The 17,956-nt window shown below is 42.0% G+C and overlaps 1 protein-coding gene across 2 annotated transcripts; it reads right to left on the bottom strand.

The window, feature by feature from the left end:
* Positions 1–1,011: 1,011 nt before the first annotated feature.
* On the bottom strand, positions 1,012–15,000 carry ephx4 (epoxide hydrolase 4). Of its 2 annotated transcripts, none has more exons than XM_082522874.1 (7): positions 14,975–15,000; positions 10,213–10,298; positions 8,000–8,157; positions 5,108–5,236; positions 4,671–4,774; positions 3,268–3,416; positions 1,012–1,888 (listed from the first exon to the last, which is right to left on the bottom strand). In XM_082522874.1, exons 1-7 carry the CDS (start codon positions 14,996–14,998, stop codon positions 1,648–1,650), a joined length of 891 nt encoding a protein of 296 aa, XP_082379000.1. In that variant the 5' UTR covers positions 14,999–15,000; the 3' UTR covers positions 1,012–1,647. The 2 variants fall into 2 exon arrangements, with proteins under 2 accessions (XP_082379000.1, XP_082378999.1); XM_082522873.1 differs by lacking the exon at positions 14,975–15,000 and adding an exon at positions 13,613–13,950.
* Between the last annotated feature and the right edge of the window lie 2,956 nt (positions 15,001–17,956).

The raw sequence follows: 17,956 nt of genomic DNA, 5'->3' as shown, positions 1-17,956 counted from the left end.
TTTTCATTTCATGAGGTTCAAAAAGTTCTGAGTTGGAAGCAAGTAGGCCAGTTTAGCACCCGACTATTCTACTACTAAGTATACTCCAGATACTTCAAATCTTATGAAAACTTTATGTACTGTCAGTGATGAGATATTCAGTCTTTATAAGTTTATGCTGAGGAACATTATTCTGAAAATGTTCCACAATTTTTTTGTAGGTTAGTCAACCTCTACCCAAGCATTTCTGAGACACTCTTCCCCTCTAAGATGCTCATTTTATACCCAGTCATGTGACTGACCTGCTACGAGTTAACCTAATGGTAAATGGCCTGTATTTGTATAGCGCTTTACACATCCAGTCATCCACCCATTCACACACTGGTGATGGCAAGCTACATTGTAGCCCGACCGAGACTGTCCAAGCCCAGGCTCGAACCAGCAACCTTCGGATTACAAGGCGAACTACCAACTCTTGAGCCACGATCGCCCGTAATGTTACAGTTTGTTCCTTCAGTTGTCTTTTTAGTACCGCTTACACTCGCTGCCTTTTGTTGTCTTTCTCTCAACATTTTAAGGAAGTGTTTCCGTCATCAAATTCAAAATCAGCCAATCCTTGTCATGGAACAGTAAAATGTCTCAGTTTACACAATATGTTTTCTGTGTTATATTGCGAACAAAATATGGGTTTATGAGATTTGCAGATCATTCTGCTTTCATTTATACAGCGTCCCAACTTTTTTTGGAATCGAGTTTGTAAATATCTGTCTGATGAACACATCTCACCTTATTTCCACATGAACATTTCTGTTTGCACACAGTGGAGGTATAAATATGCAGTGCCACTCAGCTCTGTGCTATATTTAACAGAGCATCCATTGCTATTTCTGGTAGTTCTTTTTAAATCTGAGACAGTAACAGACACACAGAGGGGCATCTGGAGGTTTTCTGCTTTTAACTTCAAATCCGTTATTATCTTTTTTTAAAAAAGCAGTGAAGTCTGACAGTTTGACACTTAGTTTATTTATAAAATCAAATGGTGTAGACCTGGCTCAGTGAATTTCAAAATGCAGTGTGTAGGAAGAGATACAAAATAGTACAATAGTCAACCATCACTGACATTTCTATACAGGAAGATAACATTCTCTACATTTGAGCATTAATCTTCGAGGGGAAAAAAAAGCTTTTTTCAGCAACACTACCTGATAAAGGGAGTGGGAGGGTTACGCCTCCCAAAGGACTGTGCCCAAAGTGGAGTGGAGCGACCCGTTGAAACACACAAGTATAGCAGGCGACGCCACATCCCCAGTCTCGCAGGACATCGTTACACTGCGACAGCTCGAAAGTTAAAAAGGCACCACACAATACAAGTCACAAAGGAGATTCTGCCACACATTTGTAATGCTGAAACCGACAAACTTTAAGGCGGATGTCGTGTGCAAAAAACATCTTGAATATGTGTCACGCGTACTGTTCGGTGTCCTCTCTGGTGAAGTGTGCTTTGATTTCTTCCTTTACGGCTGACTTCTTTAAAAAATATCTGAAACATGTGAAAGATTTAAAGAATGATTGCATTATCACTATGTTGCTTGGTGTCACAGGCACATTCCAGGCTTCCAGGGAGTGAGTGAGGAGAGGAGAGGTGCTGGAGGAGGCCTCGCTGTGGATTTAGTTCCTGTAGCTTTTACGTCCCTCGCCCTCCTTGAGGAAGGTCCATATGAGGGTGTTTACGATATCGGGCTGGTCCTGCTGCAGCCAGTGACTGGCCCCGGAAATGATGTTAAGACGGAAATGATTCCTGATGTAGAGGCGGCAAGCCTCGGCCATTTCCTGTTCCAAGAAGGCATCCCGCTCTCCCCACAGCAGCAGCACCGGAGACCTGACGTGGTTATGGCTCAGAGGGAGGGAGCTACAGAAAGAAAGGAGCGACATGAAAAGCCTTCAGTTGATCACATTCGTCCCATATTCTCTTCACTGGCTTCCTGTTATCTCCAGAATTTAATTTTAAATCCTTCTCCTTACATACAAAGTTCAGAACAATCAAGCCTCATCGTATCTCACACGACCTCAGAGTACCTTATTATCCCGACAGAGTACTTCTCTCTCAGACGGCACAAAAACTTCACAAAACTATATTTATCCCAGCAACATTAAACTATATTTAATGTAGCTAGGATTGACTCCGAGCTCCTCACAACCATGTTAAGGATAAGTGGAAGAGAATGGATGGATGGAGGGATTCATGTCCATTCATGTCATGTACCAGATTTCCGATGGACCCGCAGCACCTGGGTCTTAATTTAACATCCTGTTCTGTAGTATCACAGTTGTTAAACATCACATGCAGTACGGCACGCTTCTGCCGAGACGTCCTCCAGCCTCCATCCTGTCTCAGACCAGAAAGCAGATATACATTTAAAAGGATGGCTGAATGTTGACTGTGCATTCACCTATTTTTGTCCCCTCTGCATTTAGGTATGCTATCCACAAACAGACAGACTAAGTGGGCATGGGTCACTGAGATTTCTTTTACGTAAGCATACAAAAGCTACTCTGAGATAACTCATTGCTTGAGAAGGGAGCAGATGGCCCGCTCAGCCATGCATGTATAGGGTCACATGTCAAAATTGCATGCACTGAGATTTTCTTCGATCTCGTTTATGCGGACCATTGTTTGCCAGTAAACGTGTAGGAAAGATGTGAATGTGAATATGAGACAGTATTGTAGCGCTGACAGAAGTAGAGGCTCAGTTTTCTGTTCCCCCAGAGTTCTGACAGTAGATGGTGCTACTAAATGCAAACTACACAACAAAAACCTCGTTTATCCTTGGAGCGTAGAACATAACGTTTATTAAACTGACACAACTGAAAATTACTTTTCAAGCATGAACAAAAACTCAACGAGTAAAAAACATTTAAAACAGCTATTTTCTGCTATGTGTCTGGCAGTTTACTGCTCATTTATTTTGCAGCTGACATGACCGTGGCAGTCACAGCTGAGACTGTGGTGCCAAAACACTGGGCCTGTCCTTGCACCTCATCGTGGAGCGCTTTCTCTGAATGTTTAGAACTGAACTGTGCATACTGCTGATCTTCAGTATTGCTATTTTAATGTAAGAGAGCAAACTTTTATTTGGTGTGTTTTTAACAGCTTTTTAGCTTTAATATTATTCTTTGATATCTTATAAATCATACAGATTTTGCTTAACACATATGACATATCACTGTTATATAGAGATTTTAAAAATCCTTTCACATAATCCATCCTTGGCTGAGTGAATTCCCCACCTGAAGACATTCCTGTAATAGTTGAGGGCTCCTGTTAGAGCTCCCGGTTGTGAGAGTGCGTACAGGTAGGCTTCCAGATCCTCTGCGGTGAGCCATCGGCCTTTCCTGCCGATCCCTGTGCTGCGGCTGGTGAACAAAGCCTTCAGAGCCTGCAGCAGAGACACAGCAGCAAACACTGAGTGAGGTTTGCATGGGCGGTACGTTCTGATCTAGACAGCATTCACTGAAGGACGTCCATGTCGCTGTAACGCGAGTCAGAAAAGGTACTTCTGTGGTGAAATCAGCTCTGATGACCTTCAGTCACAGCTCTGGCTCTCTGACTCTCTGCTGGCTCGACGACACTGCATGCTGTGCACCAGCGCGAGCATATGGCAGCATTCTTTCATTTAATTAGCAAAACTCTGACATATTGATTATACAAGGTGATATAACACCAGTGTCTTAGAAATGCTTAAATAATTATAAAACAAGGAATTTAAATAGAAAGTAGTTTTTAGTTTTACAGTGACATTAAACTCACAATAAGCGGAGATTTGAGGTGGTTTGGATCAGTGTTTGTCATATTTTGGCTAACCTTTCACCTTTTCTCTATTTCCTGCATGTGTGGTGTGCAAATCAATGATGGTATACTGTAGAAATCCTCAGCCTGTGGTGAAAACTGCAGGGAAATCTGGGCAGTTACAAAAAGGAAAGACTTGGTTTGAGGTGTTTATCATTGTTTTAAACTAACAGCAATACACACACAGACACAGCAAGCTGTCCTCGTTTCAACACATCAGCATTTTCTCTGTGTCTTTGCTTTCACAACAACTGATTAACTGCGTATGAGGTGTTTAGTAGTCTGTAAATTGTAGCTACAAAAAATAACCCGAGGCACTGCTCTATGCGCTATGTGTTAATTAGCTGTTGATGAACCGAGTCAGGTTAGTCTTTATTTTCAGTCTACATGCTAACTAAGGTAAGCTAAGCTCCCAGCTGTTGCTTAATATTTAATGAACAGACATGAGAACAGTGGCAACCTCACATCAAACTCCGGGAATAATCAAGCACCGGAAATACTGAGAGAACAACTAGAATCTGATCACTGAAAGATAAAATACAAACTGTGTGTATTTGTAAATCTTCTAACACGAAGACAAGATAATATTAAGTACAATTACTTTTAAACAATGGGAAGAAGAAGATAACAAAATTGAGAAAATAAGAAATTAAATGATTAATTACTAACAATATTTTAAAAATCCGGATATTATTTTGTAATAATCTGTAATCCACACATTTCCTGCAGTTTGACCTGATGTAAACACCAAAAATAGACACTGCTCGTAATGTGCGAGGTACACTATTGCACATGCACGTCCACACACGACCTTGACATTGAAAGTCCACACACAACAGACCACCTTGAAATCATTGATGGAGAGCATGAGCTCTGGGAAGCGGGGCAGCTGGAAGAAAAAGTAATGACTGGATTTCAGCAGCTGGCTCGGGTGACGCAGGGCATAATCTGGAGGAGAGGAAAGGAGAAGAAAGGGGACATTTAGTTTCTCGACATAATTAAAGGGCAGGTTTCTTGTGGACATGATAACTCAGGTGCCTCTCTGTCTGCACCATTTAAACCAGCTGTTCCAGCTTCATATTAGCCTCCTCTAATTAGTGTCTCATCAACTTGCACTTAATGCAGAGGAGGATTTGCCAGATGGATGCAAACATGCAACTGAAGTAATAACACTTCCTAATTATCATTAATAATTACAGTAATAACCCAAGAGTCAAACCAGAGCTTCTCTAATTAGCGTGGAGAATACTGATTTTCCAGCACACCGTCCTGAAATCATACCTGTGAACACAGACGGATGCGGACAGTTGAGAACAATGAGTTTTGTCACCATCTCGGGGTAGTGAATCGCAAACAGCCACGCTATGGTCCCACCCCAGTCGTGGCCAACGAGGCAACATCTGTTGTAACCTTGGAAGAAATAAAACACGAATGAAGGAAGCTGGAAGTCCATTCTAACGTTAAACCTAAGCAACAATCTCTGTGGCTCAAAAGTGAAGCCAACATAGTGAGCAGCAGCAGGGAGGATTTAATGGCTTTGGTTGAAGCTGTATACCGACTGCTTTCTTACATACAGGATGTCAGTGGGGTACTTTGAACTCTTGTTGGGTTGAACTGGATGTGTCTGCAGCATTATTTTACTATGTTTAAGTCATAATATATTTAGTACCGGAGTGCGTTTTGAGCTACAGAACACTTGTTGGCAAATGCAATGGTCATTTTGTCAGATGTCTTCATTTAAATCCGAAAAATAAAAAAAATATATAAACCAAAAAATCACCCAGCGAAATTACATCAGTGTAATTTCATAGCTGTCTGCTGTGCTTGTGCTATAGCTGCAAAATGGTAAATACGATTCATGCAACTGGCCCTTTGGTTCGTAAATGGTCCCTTACGGTTAAAAAAAAAAAAGAGGATAAAAAGCCCCAAATTGACACAGTGGGTGATGCCACAGGGTCTAGCCACTTTGTTACACTGATACAGTCCATTGTGTAAAAAAAAATTTTTTTAAAAATGCCACTGCCTGAAAATCACTGTTGACTTTCTCAGAGGACATTTACACTCATCAAAGGATGGATTTCATGACATTCAGCCAAATGCTGACCAAAGTCAAGGCTTCAGTCTGATCACATTACTGTTGCAGTTGCTACAAACTGATCCCCTTACCTGAGGTCGCACCATTTACACCTACTAATATGAATCACCCCAGCAGGCCCACTGATGTTGCTGATGCTACAGAGGAAGAGTCTATAATCTTAGACGGGGAACTACATCTGGAAAATAACAGAGCACCACGGCTCTTTCGGCCTTTTGGGCTGTTAGCAGTTTACTGAAAACGCTGAAATCTGCTACCGACATGGTAACTAGCATAACATGTGTTCTGTGAATGCAGGCAGCTGGGTGGCTCTCATTGGCTCTAAGAGTTGATCACAGATTAGAGAAGAGCAGTTATCAAACAATCAGTGCTTTCCTTCTTCCACTGAAATGACCATTAAGTGATTTGCTCAGCAATGTGCATGACTGAGTGCTTAGCTCCCAAAAACCTGTTAGGTAATTGACCGGGACAGCCAGAACAATGTAACGAGATGCAAAACATCGTGATAGAACACTTGTGGCTTTTTAAAAAGCTACAATATAAAAAAAAATATCAATGGTTCAATTTAATTTGTGCAGTGCACAGAGCGTTACAGACTGATTGCAGTTCCTTCCAGCATTTCAAAGATGCACAGCCTCTCAGCTTAATGTTTTGATGTTACAGGCCACAGCTTGACTGTTGTGGTCGAGTTTCACCTCTCATTGATTCGATTTATAGCTGCAACAGGCAGCTGCAGAAAGCTTTGTTTAATCCTTCCATTTTCCTGACTGCTTTTCCAATCCTTGATCATCCAGTCACTACCTGAAGGATAAAAGAAATTTTGAAACATAACACTAAACTGAAGAGCCAGATATTACCTATGAATGACTTTGAAGTAATGAACATGTAAATGTAACACATGATGTGATCACAAAGTTCACCAACTCCAGGTGTTAAAAAAGGAAAGTGATCTGAAAATGAAAGTAGGGCTGGTAAAGTTGTATCACTGCTGAGGAAATAGCTTTTCCTCAGCAGTGATAGGTTTTTTTTTTTAATTTTTATGGTTTGGGTTGCAAAATTTTATGATCACTCCTCATTTGTTTACCTCAGAAAAGTTTAAAAGGCAGAATTACGTCAGTGTTTAACAATGTTTACGCCTTCTTCTGTCACATTTAACTGATTCATCTTTGATTATTAGGTACTTGCTGAGTCCTGGAAATTTCAACAGTGCTACAAGGAAACTTAAATGGACAAGAACAAGAGCGTCAGATAACCAGAAAGGTTGTAGGCAGCAGTTTAGAGAGATTATTTGAAGCCCTATATTTTAAGTTCAAACTGCATTTGAAATGAAAATGCTGCTAACAGTTCCTCTGCCTTTCGTGTGTCTTCCATTTGTGTTTGGCTACCATGGAGGAGTGCGACCGACAGAGTTTCATGCCCACGTTTTGGTTCATTTTAACCGTGTGTCTGCGTTTCCAGATCTACAGAACTCCTACAGTAAAATATTGCTGTAATAAAACAGAAATTTTCTTTGATACTGAAAAGATTGAAGAAAGCACCTCAAAGACTATGCAGGAAAATCAAGACACGACCTTTTCGGCTTCCTTGTAATTGACACTGAAACAGCCGTGTTAACACATTTAGATGTGAGGCGACAGGTGTGAAGGAGAATGAAAGGGCTCATGTCCACTGAACACAATCTTCAGCGACATTTCAGGGCTGAGACAGATTACCTGATAGAGTGTGTAAGCCGTGCTGAAATGACAGGAAAAACACTGAGATACGTTGGCCAGTTAAAGAGCAAAAACTGTCATTCTGGCCAGATAATCATTAGCTGGTATGTGCACACCACCTCAGGCTAGCTCCCTGCCAGTGTTAGCACGCAGTCAGCAGGCTTTGGGCTCTGTATCTGCAGTGTCCCATGCTCACTTAGAATGAGTCACAGGAAGTTTGTCATGCCGTGCTGCAGGCCTGAAGGCTGTCCACGGCGTAACATTGATAAACAAGTTTATTTTTGACCCAAGTAGCTGTCAAAACACTCTCCGCTCCTCGGACTGATTCCGAGATTACAGGCACGCAGTTCTCCCGTGTTTCCTCACCTAAGTACTCCACAATATCTTTGACATCCGTGACCAGGTATTCGAAGCGGTAACTCTCAGTGGAGAGCGGCAGGTCGGACTCCCCGTAGCCCCTCATGTCGATGGCCACCACACGAAATTCACTCTTGAACTCACGCAGCTGGTAACGCCAGGAAAACCTGAGGCACACACACATTTGACAAGTATTATTGACAAGACGATGCAGGTTAATGCCCGTTTCTCATGGATATAGAGATTTTTCAATTTAAGTTTATTGACATTTATATTACATATAATACATAAGTAGGTAAAAACAAAATCACAGTTATGTAACAAATTATCAAAAGCTTTCAAAACGGATCTAAAATTAGACTTCAAACCTTCAAAGAAACCTTATAACGGGGACAGTGTTTAATGTCTTTAAAAGCGTAAAGATAATGTGTCATTTATACAGCTAAGGAACAAGAAAGTAATTTGTGCCTAAAACACTTTATGAACCCCTTCTACAGTCTTACTTTTGCTCAAACATTCATTCATTTTCTACTATGGTGGATTTAAAGCCCATTCTCCTCTTTTAGGGGTTCTTCCATTTCTCCTAATGTAGTTAGACAGCAACATCGCACTTCAAAACAAGGCAGTTGAGGTGCTTCGGGCACCTGACTAGCATGCCTCCTTAATTCCTAGAGATGTTTTAGGCATGTCCCACTGGGAGAAAACCCCAGGGCAGAGAGATTATATCTCTTGGCTGGCTTAAGACAGTGTCCCCCTGAAAGAGGTGGCCAAGAAGAGCGAGATCTGAGTATCTCTGATTAAACTGCTGTCTGACAGAGACCTGAATAAGTAGCAATAAAGGTATGGACATATGGATGATTTGCGTAATAAATTATTTTCTCTCTTCAGGGTAAATATGTGTGTTTTTCACAATTCTAGCAACTTCCCTTGTTTTCTGAACTCGCGTCTCTTCTCAGGATTAGCATGAGAAGCACAACGAAGTAAACACTCTATGTTTTCTATGGTGACGTACGGCATTTATCCATCATGCCTCTTGATAAATGACTTTTGCTTAGGACACACCTGTGCTTCCTCACTCCTAGCTCCTCCACAAGCTTTCTTTCTCCTTCAGGAGCAATTAAGGAACTGATAGCTGAAGGAATATAATTTCCAGGCCACAGAAGGTGAGAAGATGCAAGGAAGGATAAGTTAACAAAATGGAAAGCCTCTTGTTTGTCTTTTTATCTCCAGTCCCAGAGTCTATGACACAGACTCTTTCTGTTAAACATCTGAAGTCTCTAAGTCCAAACAGCACATTACGCAAGTGTGTTCACAGGCCTTTCCCTGCGATTACGATTCTTACAAACCAACTTTGCAAACTCTCTTTTAGAAACTAGCACTCAGCTTTCTTTCCAGCTGAGTGAAGGTCACCTCTGGATAATAGAAGCTGTTTTAGATTCTAATCCGCCCACTGAGGTGGACTGGGATGACTTCCTAATTGAAGATCTTGTCAGCCCCCCTCCTCCTTGTCCTCTTCCTCCTCAGCCGAGTAACGGGGGGAAAAGCAAAATGCAGAGCCCTGCCTGTGATTCTGATGAGTCAGGATAAGATCCCGGCTCTGAACCCTTAGATCTTTGAATACAGAAGAGGGCTGAAGGAAAATAAGCCCCTTGCAGCCCTCCATCCCCCTCCTGAACACAAAGTCTCATCTTTCTTATTTCTGAAAGGGAATTAGCACATTTTAAAAAGCACTCTTTCCAAGCACCTCAGTACAGTTTCATCGTTCCTCTGAAGGATATGTCAAGTGAAGCAGAAAGAGCTCCCCTCTACCGTTAATTAATCCCTGTCCTGTCCGCAGCTTAGATAGCATGCTAGAGATATGGACGGGCTTACAGTTCTTGACAAGCTCTTTGGCCCTGATCCAGATGCAACACTCAACATCATTTTTCATTTCATATCAGGAGGAAGAGAGCTTGAATGCTTTGGACCCCTTTCCCCCGATGGCAAATCATGTCTGTGAATGAGGACTCCTCTCTGCTGGCTTGGATTTGTTTTTGCAGGCCCACAGCCAGATCGCAGAGATTTAACACTGCTGCTGAGCAAGGGAGGAATCCTCATAATGGAAATTTTAGAGAGATGACCAATGCAGCAAATACCAAATACAACTGCACAACACAACATCTTACAGTCTGGTTTAGAGAAGCTTTTACTGTTACTCTGACCCTGATTTGCCTCTGACCTACCAGAACTCAGGGAAGCCGTGCAGAAACAACATGAGGGGCTTTCCTCTCTCACCAGCAGCAACATAGTGGAACCTGAGGCCAGACTCCTGCACAGAAACAAGACACACAAAGACACATTTGCACATGAACACTTCAGCCGTCACTTTTATCCAAAGCCATTTAGTGAACACAACGGAACAAGCCAGCGCTCCTAAGTGACTGTTACTGAGGGGAGCTGCAGGGAAAACTACTACGGGGAAACAAGACAGGAATAGCTCGTTTTCTTTTGAGCCATTAAATAAGAATCAGTGTATCACAAGCTTGTAAAATCATGTTTACTGGACCTGAAACACTCTTGTGAATTTGTTTCTGCAGAATACTAAGTGCTCTAACAAACTTCAAGACTCCTTCAGGAAATGTTTGTAGACATTTAAATGTACATGTGTAATTTTAACACAAAAGAAAATTATGACAACACCTGCCCACATTTCTTACATCCACATTTAATCTTCCTAAATAATCTAAAGTGCTATAATATGCAAATGTTTCATTTTGAAAGTTTAAAGACAAGACAAGCAGTGTCCCCAATATGTCAAACTAAAGGCTCATGAAAGATAAATAAAATTATGCAGAAGACACCTACAATATTTCCATCTGATGGAAAAAGTGAGAGTAGAGAAGAAGAACAAGTTAATGTAAACACTTGTGTTTAAATAGTTGGAAGTTCATTAGATTTAACAGGGTTTGATTTTTTAAATCTTTTTAAGAAACATATCAAAGCTGTGCCTCAGAAATGTGGGGATTTTTTTTATTTTTTTTGCTTTTCTTTCTCATATATCACTGTTTGGGGTTCTGAGAAAGAACAACAAATACTTTAAGTGCGCATTGTAGGCTTGAGATTATTGAAGCATCTCTACACAAGGCAGTCAGGTGAATCAAAAACAGGAAAATACGGCTTAGACCTTTGCAATAAACTGGTGACCTGCTCTGGGCGTAACCTTCCTCTCACCCTACAACAGCTGAAATAGATTTCAGCATTAAACAGAAGCAAAGAGGAAAGCTGCGCAATAGCGGGCTGACACAAAAAGTCCCCTACTTTACTCTAAAGTCCTTAACCCACCTGAAGCTTCAGGTTCCTGCACTACACTTGTGTAAGCTACATGCAGGACTGCTTCCTTAGTTGTGATATCACCAAACTCCTGCTTCTACAGACATGTTGCTAAGATGGATTTAAGTTGGGCATATTCTAGAGTCAAAGTCAGCTGATAAAGTTGAATTGATTGTTCTTGATAAAGTTCAATAGCTCAAGTGGGATAATAAGAAGCCAAAGGTGTTTCTGTTTTTAGGCAGTGGGGGCAGATTTAGTTCCTATTTAGCAAAACGAAGCATTGTAACAAGAAACTTCAGGGTCACTTTATTGTGCTTGCTCTGCTTGGTTTAGAGGCTTCGCGGCTACACTTAGGATCAAATTGCAGGTGATGCGAAATAACATCCGCAGTAATCATTATATTAAGAAAACCGAGTATCAGACAGGTACTTGTATATTGAATGATTTTGTTCTAATACATATAGTTTTATAATTCTGTTGATGAATTTTATGTCACATGTTGAAATGAAATGGGTGTTAGCGCACTTCAAAATGCTACTGCTTGGACTAGAGTCTATTATAAAACAAATCAAATACAAAGAAAGCAATATTATTGGGCTATTTAAAGAGAAAGACAATCCCCCTCAATCCCCACCTTGAGGTGTTATTAAGTGTCAGATAGAAAAGCTTCTCTGTTTTTATTTAGTGGGGATTAGGTGCTTTGGAGGATCTTTCTCTGAATATATCAGAAAACCACAGTCTCTGCAGATTTAGCAAATATTAGGATAGATTTCTGAGTGATGTGCTTTTTGGATGGTCAGCAGGATTTGTGCTGATCTTTCCAATGTGTTTGAGTATGTGTACAAGTTTTCTTTGTGTGAGCAGGATAGTTATAAATATTATTTTTTCTGTTGACACTGTCAGTGAGCTGGACAGACAGAGCAGAAATGCAGGTTTTCCCTTCTTCATATTGAATTTTACTTACTATTTTTAGCCTCTCATTGTGACATGGTGGGACAGTGGTTAGCACTGTCACATCACAGTAAATCCTCCGGACAGCAGAGGGTTTCTGTGTAGAGTTTGCATATTTTCCCCATGCCTGCAAGCTCCCTCTGGATACTCTAACTTCTTCCCACGGTCCAAAGTCATGAATTTTAGGTTAAGTGGTGATTCTAATTGGCTATTGGTGTGAATGTGAGTGTGAAAGGTTGTCTGTCTCTCTGTATCAGCCCTGTGATGGACTAGTGACACGTCCCGGGTGTACCCTACCTCCTGCCCTATGACAGCTGGGATAGGCTCCGGCGTAACCCTGAATTGGATAAGTGGAAACAATGGATGGAGTGGATGAATGGTATTATGGATGGATATTTAGCTGTTCATCCCAATTCATTTTAATATTTGATCAAATTTTATTTGCAATTTTATGGTTCTGTAAAGTAATCTGCTTCCATGGACATATACTTGCAGTACTTTTTTCTTTCTTGTATGGTTACACGTCAGCAGATTTATTCTGTTCACTTTAATTATTTCCCCTGCACCATGTTGTTTTCAACCAAACCCTTCATGCACTGTGCTCACTGTAGATCAGATTCATTTGCTCATGGAAAACTTTGGTTTATGACTAAGAAGCACATGCTTTAACAGGCACATATGAGTGTTCTTGCGCTAAAACAGTGTACATGTATTCTAGTACTTGTTTAAGGTATTTGTCATTCTCTGCTACTTTTGTGGAACATTTATTTTTAAACACATTGCTATTCTCCAACAGATCATGAAGTAGATCAGAATTCCTTCTTATATTAATACGTTACTAATGACAATCCCATAATATAAGAATGACAGGTACACGCTGCTGTACTTGTCATGCTTTAAGTACATCTTGTGTTGGTAGTCATTCCGAAGTCTAGGATGTGAATAATTCTTCCACCCCTCACATCGGGACATGCTTTGATATTTTAATTACATAATCCTGAACACACACTGTAGGTTGGTAGTTAGAGGCTGGCAGCACGCTGCATGCAGAGACGTGAGGCGGAGGAGCTGTTCTTTCAGCACCACCTGAGCTCCGCGCCAGCAAGCCTTGACTCCACCAAAAACATTACAAATAAATAAATAGAAGCGCTTCGCAAAAACAAACAGACGCTTCGAGATTGTGCTAAAACATCGGGCCCCGTTTGGATTTTCACGACGCGACACGGCGGAAAGGTGTTGAGGCGGGTTTTTTTTTGCTTTTTTTACACGTGAACACCCTGGCGTCCGTACACACACATACACACACAAAGGCTGTTACCCTTACAGACACCTTTCATGTCCAAGTGCGTGCGCGTCACTTACCTTGATCCTAACATAACAGTGGGTTCCCAAGGACGTGTCATTCAGACAAGCCGGGGGAGTTTCACGAATCACCCATTGGAAGGTTGTTGTCGGCCTTAAAACGATGTTCCACCAAAGTTTCAGCAGGGCTACGATGGCGCAAAGAGCACAATAACCGTATATCAATGACCAATACCCCAAAACTCTGATTTTCAGCGCAAGACTGATTAAAAATATCAGCAAGTTGTGGAGCACTCTCGCCATCTTTACATTGCCGCAGGAAATCAGCCCGGATCACGTTACCTATTGATTGATTTCTGTTAACTGGTCGTTTCTGTTTAAACACCGCTCTGACAATGCCGTCGTTTCTTTACCAGCGCATACGCACGACTGTCTGAAGGGAGGATCCCAACAAGCGGCTGAATGGGACGGTGGCAAGAGCATCACGTCAGATTTCACGCGTGCGTGCGACAGCCGTGGCTGTTTGGCAGGAGACCGTGTTGTTGACTATACAAGGCAAGTCCGAAATCGAGCAATAAGCGTCTCGATGCGGAGCTTTACGTTGATTTACATTGAACAGCTAAGAGGCGCTGTTAGGCAGCAAAACCTCCGGAGGAAAAAAAATCACTGCAAAGCACCACGGCTTCACGCTGTTATGGCAACAAAGCTGCGATAAAAAAGAAAAAAAAAAGGTCTGCGTGACTTCAGCTCATCATCAGTGAAATAATCCCCGTTATTTTAAATTATCTCACCAAGCGCTTCATGAACAATAAGTGGCGGTTTCCCGGTTTAATTAGCAGGTAGGCTGTGACTGCGCATTGATATGTTAATGAGATGCGGTGTCACAGGTGTGTGGCTGTCAAGTCTACTAAATCACACACGGACACGAGCAGGTCAATTATTCCGTTAGAAAACCGAAGCGGGGACCGGATAACACACATCAGAGGCCAGTTAACCGACTTTGGATTAGCTTAACCCCTCACGTGGCTGGATATGTGGAATCGATAAAGACCTCTGTACGCTCACGCGAATATATGGAGGCCCAACCATGGCAAAATGAAGAAATCCTTTCCCCAGCTATTCACAAGGGCTCGCTACAGCGGACAGCTCCACATATTTGATTTGGTAGATTTGTTACACCTTATGCCCCTTCTGAGGAAACCCTCCAAGGGCTTTGATTCTCCTCTTGGATCAAACCGGATCCTAGGCGAATCTGTAAATCGCACTAGTAAAATTAAACAGGATTTATATTTTAAAAACATAAATTGTAAAAAGAATTATCCTAACACTATTTGCACTTAAGGGGAACAAACTACAGTTAAGTTTTATTTATATGTTTAACTCAACAAATTTAAACTTAACAAATGTTAATTGCCATCTCACCCCGAACAAAGCTTGTGTGATCATCAGTGTTTCCCTCTGCCTTTAAACTCAGCTTTAGTTATTTAGCCAACAGGAGGTTTGTTACTATATATCTAGTCTCCCACATTTTGATTGGTCTACTAACTCTTAAACATTTTGTTAGTTTGGATGCTTCATTGTAAATCCGACCCAGAGACGCTGTGAGAAAAACACATTTTAACAGAACACATTCTTTAAAAAGCAAGGATGGCACCAGCATTTCATAAACAGTTTTGTTCCTGTTTTAAATCTACCCTACATGATGTTTCTTTTTTAAATCCAAGACTTTAATCAAGCTCTGCACAGAAAAAAAATACATAATGCAATAGTAAACCTATACTGAATAGATATGTTCATATATGCCTGAAGCACAAATACTGATTTCTACCCCTTTTTAGTCATTTATTTATTTTTTACATTTACCCCTCTATTTTACTTAGATTAGATTAGATTAGATTAGATTAGATAGAACTTTATTAATCCCTCGGGTGGGTTCCTCTGGGAAATTCGATTTCCAAAAAAGCACAGCACCGACAGAAGTTACAGAGTTATACACACACACATATATATAAATACAGAGACAATATAAATAAAATATACGAAGGGGATAAATATAATAAATAGGAATAAAAATAAAAATACAAGTGAATTGCACATTTCAAGTATTGAGTCTATTGCACTGTTGACTATTTACAAAAGTATTGCACAAAAGGTATTGCACAGTGAGGTGAAGAGGCACTACAGCTTAGTTGTTCCCTCCTTTGTCCTCCTGTTTCCCCTCCCTCTCCCCTCCAGAGAGGAGTTAAACAGTCTGATGGCGTGTGGGACAAAGGAGTCTTTAAGTCTGTTAGTTCTTGTCTTTGGGAGAAGCAACCTGTCACTGAACAGACTCTTCTGGTTGTTAATGGCCGTGTGCAGAGGATGTCTGGCATTGTCCATAATGTCCATCAGTTTCTTTAATGTCCTTTTCTCTGCCACTGTCACCAGAGTGTCCAGCTTCATGCCGACCACAGAGCTAGCCCTCCTGATCAGTTTCTCCAGCCTGGATGAGTCCTTCTTTGCTGTGCTGCTCCCCCAGCACACCACAGCATAGAAAAGTACTCCAGCAACCACTGACTGGTAAAACATCCTCAGGAGCTTCCTGCAGATGTTAAAAGACCTCAGCCTCCTGAGGAAGTACAGTCGGCTTTGGGCTTTTTTATACAGGTGCTCTGTGTTGCATGACCAGTCCAGTTTATTGTCCACCCACAGCCCGAGGTACTTGTACTTGTTGACCACCTCCACCTCCTCCCCCTCTATCTGAACCGGCAGTGGACCTGCTCTAGACCTCCCGAAGTCCACAACCAGTTCCTTAGTCTTTGAGGTGTTGAGTTGCAGGTGGTTTGTGTGACTCCATGCGACAAAGTTCCTCACCAGACTTCTGTACTCCTCTTCCTGATCATCCCAGATACACCCCATGATGGCTGTGTCGTCTGCAAACTTCTGAATGTGGCATAATTCAGAGTTGTAGCCGAAGTCAGAGGTGTACAGGGTGAAGAGAAGAGGGGACAGCACAGTTCCCTGTGGTGCTCCTGTGCTGCTGACCACTGTGTCAGACGTGATGTCCTTCAGCCTGACGTACTGTGGTCTGTCGGTGAGGTAGTCGGAGATCCAAGCCACCAGGCAGGGGTCCACCTCCATCCTGTTCAGTTTTTCTTGAAGCATACAGGGCCGGATGGTATTAAAGGCACTGGAAAAGTCAAGAAACAGGATCCTGACCGTGCCTTTTCCCCCATCCAGGTGTGAGTGGGCTCTGTGTAGGAGGTACAGGATGGCATCCTCCACTCCGACACCCGCCTTGTATGCAAACTGTAGTGGGTCCTGGGCATGTTGTACCTGTGGTCGGAGGAGGTTGAGGAAGAGCCGCTCTAGAGTCTTCATAAGATGTGACGTCAGTGCCACCGGTCGGAAGTCATTCAGCTCATTGGGCCGGTTCTTTTTGGGGACCGGGACGATGCAGGATGTCTTCCATAGGGCGGGCACTCTCCCCAGTCGCAGACTGAGGTTGAAGACTCGTTGTAGCGGCTCCCCAAGTTCAGCAGCACACGCCTTTAGCATCCTAGGACACACCTTGTCTGGGCCTGCTGCCTTTCTGGGGCGAAGCTTCCTCAGTTGTCTCCTGACCTGATCCACTGTGACACTGGGAGATGTTTGGGCAGAGGGGAGGGGGGGAGATGTCTTGCTGCTGAGAGAGGGATTGGAGGAGGGGGGTGTCATGGTGTCAGGAAGGGGGGGAAGCAAGGGAGGTAGGAGAGTGGGGATTGGACTCTGTAGTGAAGGTGAGGGTGGGGGGGTTGTGGGCTGGTCAAACCTGTTGAAGAAGTTGTTAAGTTCGTTTGCCTTCTCCACAGTCCCCCCCACTGTGCTTTTCTTGGTGTTGTGGCCTGTGATGGTTTTCACACCATTCCAGACCTCCCTCATATTGTTCCTCTCCAACTTCTGCTCCACCTTCCTCCTGTAGGTGTCCTTTGCTTCCCTCAGGCAGCGTTTCACCTCCCGCTGTGCTGCCTTCATCTCCTCCTTCACTTTGCTCCTGAAAGCCTTCTTCTTCATGTTGAGGACAGCTTTGACTTCCTGTGTTACCCACGGTTTGTTATTAGGATAACTTATGGGAATACTACAACATATTTACAGCTACATCACATTTATATTGTAGAAATTTACTAAAACATTCAGACATTTAGATTCTAATTTTAATGCATTTAAGAGAATAACCTCATCTATAATTAAATCCAATTGATTTATCAAAAACTCATCACTAATTAATGGATTATCAATATTCATGACTGCACTATTACCAATGCAGTTATGAATAGTAACTCCAAAGAACATGTGGTTGATTTTAACAAAGAATGGAAACAGTTCTTAGATATGTTTCTGTATTCATGAAAACATTAACAAGTATATATTCTGTGCTTGGCTAAA

Source organism: Aulonocara stuartgranti (genome assembly GCF_965226115.1).
Source record: "Aulonocara stuartgranti genome assembly, chromosome: 23".
Taxonomy (NCBI): domain Eukaryota; kingdom Metazoa; phylum Chordata; class Actinopteri; order Cichliformes; family Cichlidae; genus Aulonocara; species Aulonocara stuartgranti.
Note: the sequence above shows the minus strand (reverse complement) of the source record. Positions and strands in the feature narration are given on the sequence as shown.

What these genes read in the sequence shown, in the direction of transcription:
- ephx4 (XM_082522873.1), bottom strand. Translation starts at nt 13,855, where the DNA reads ATGGCGAGAGTGCTCCACAACTTGCTGATATTTTTAATCAGTCTTGCG. An exon ending in GCATCCGTCTGTGTTCACAG is followed by an intron (nt 4,775 to 5,107) that starts GTATGATTTCAG and finishes CCTCTCCTCCAG; the next exon opens with ATTATGCCCTGCGTCACCCG. An exon ending in TATTACAGGAATGTCTTCAG is followed by an intron (nt 1,889 to 3,267) that starts GTGGGGAATTCA and finishes TTCTTTCTGTAG; the next exon opens with CTCCCTCCCTCTGAGCCATA.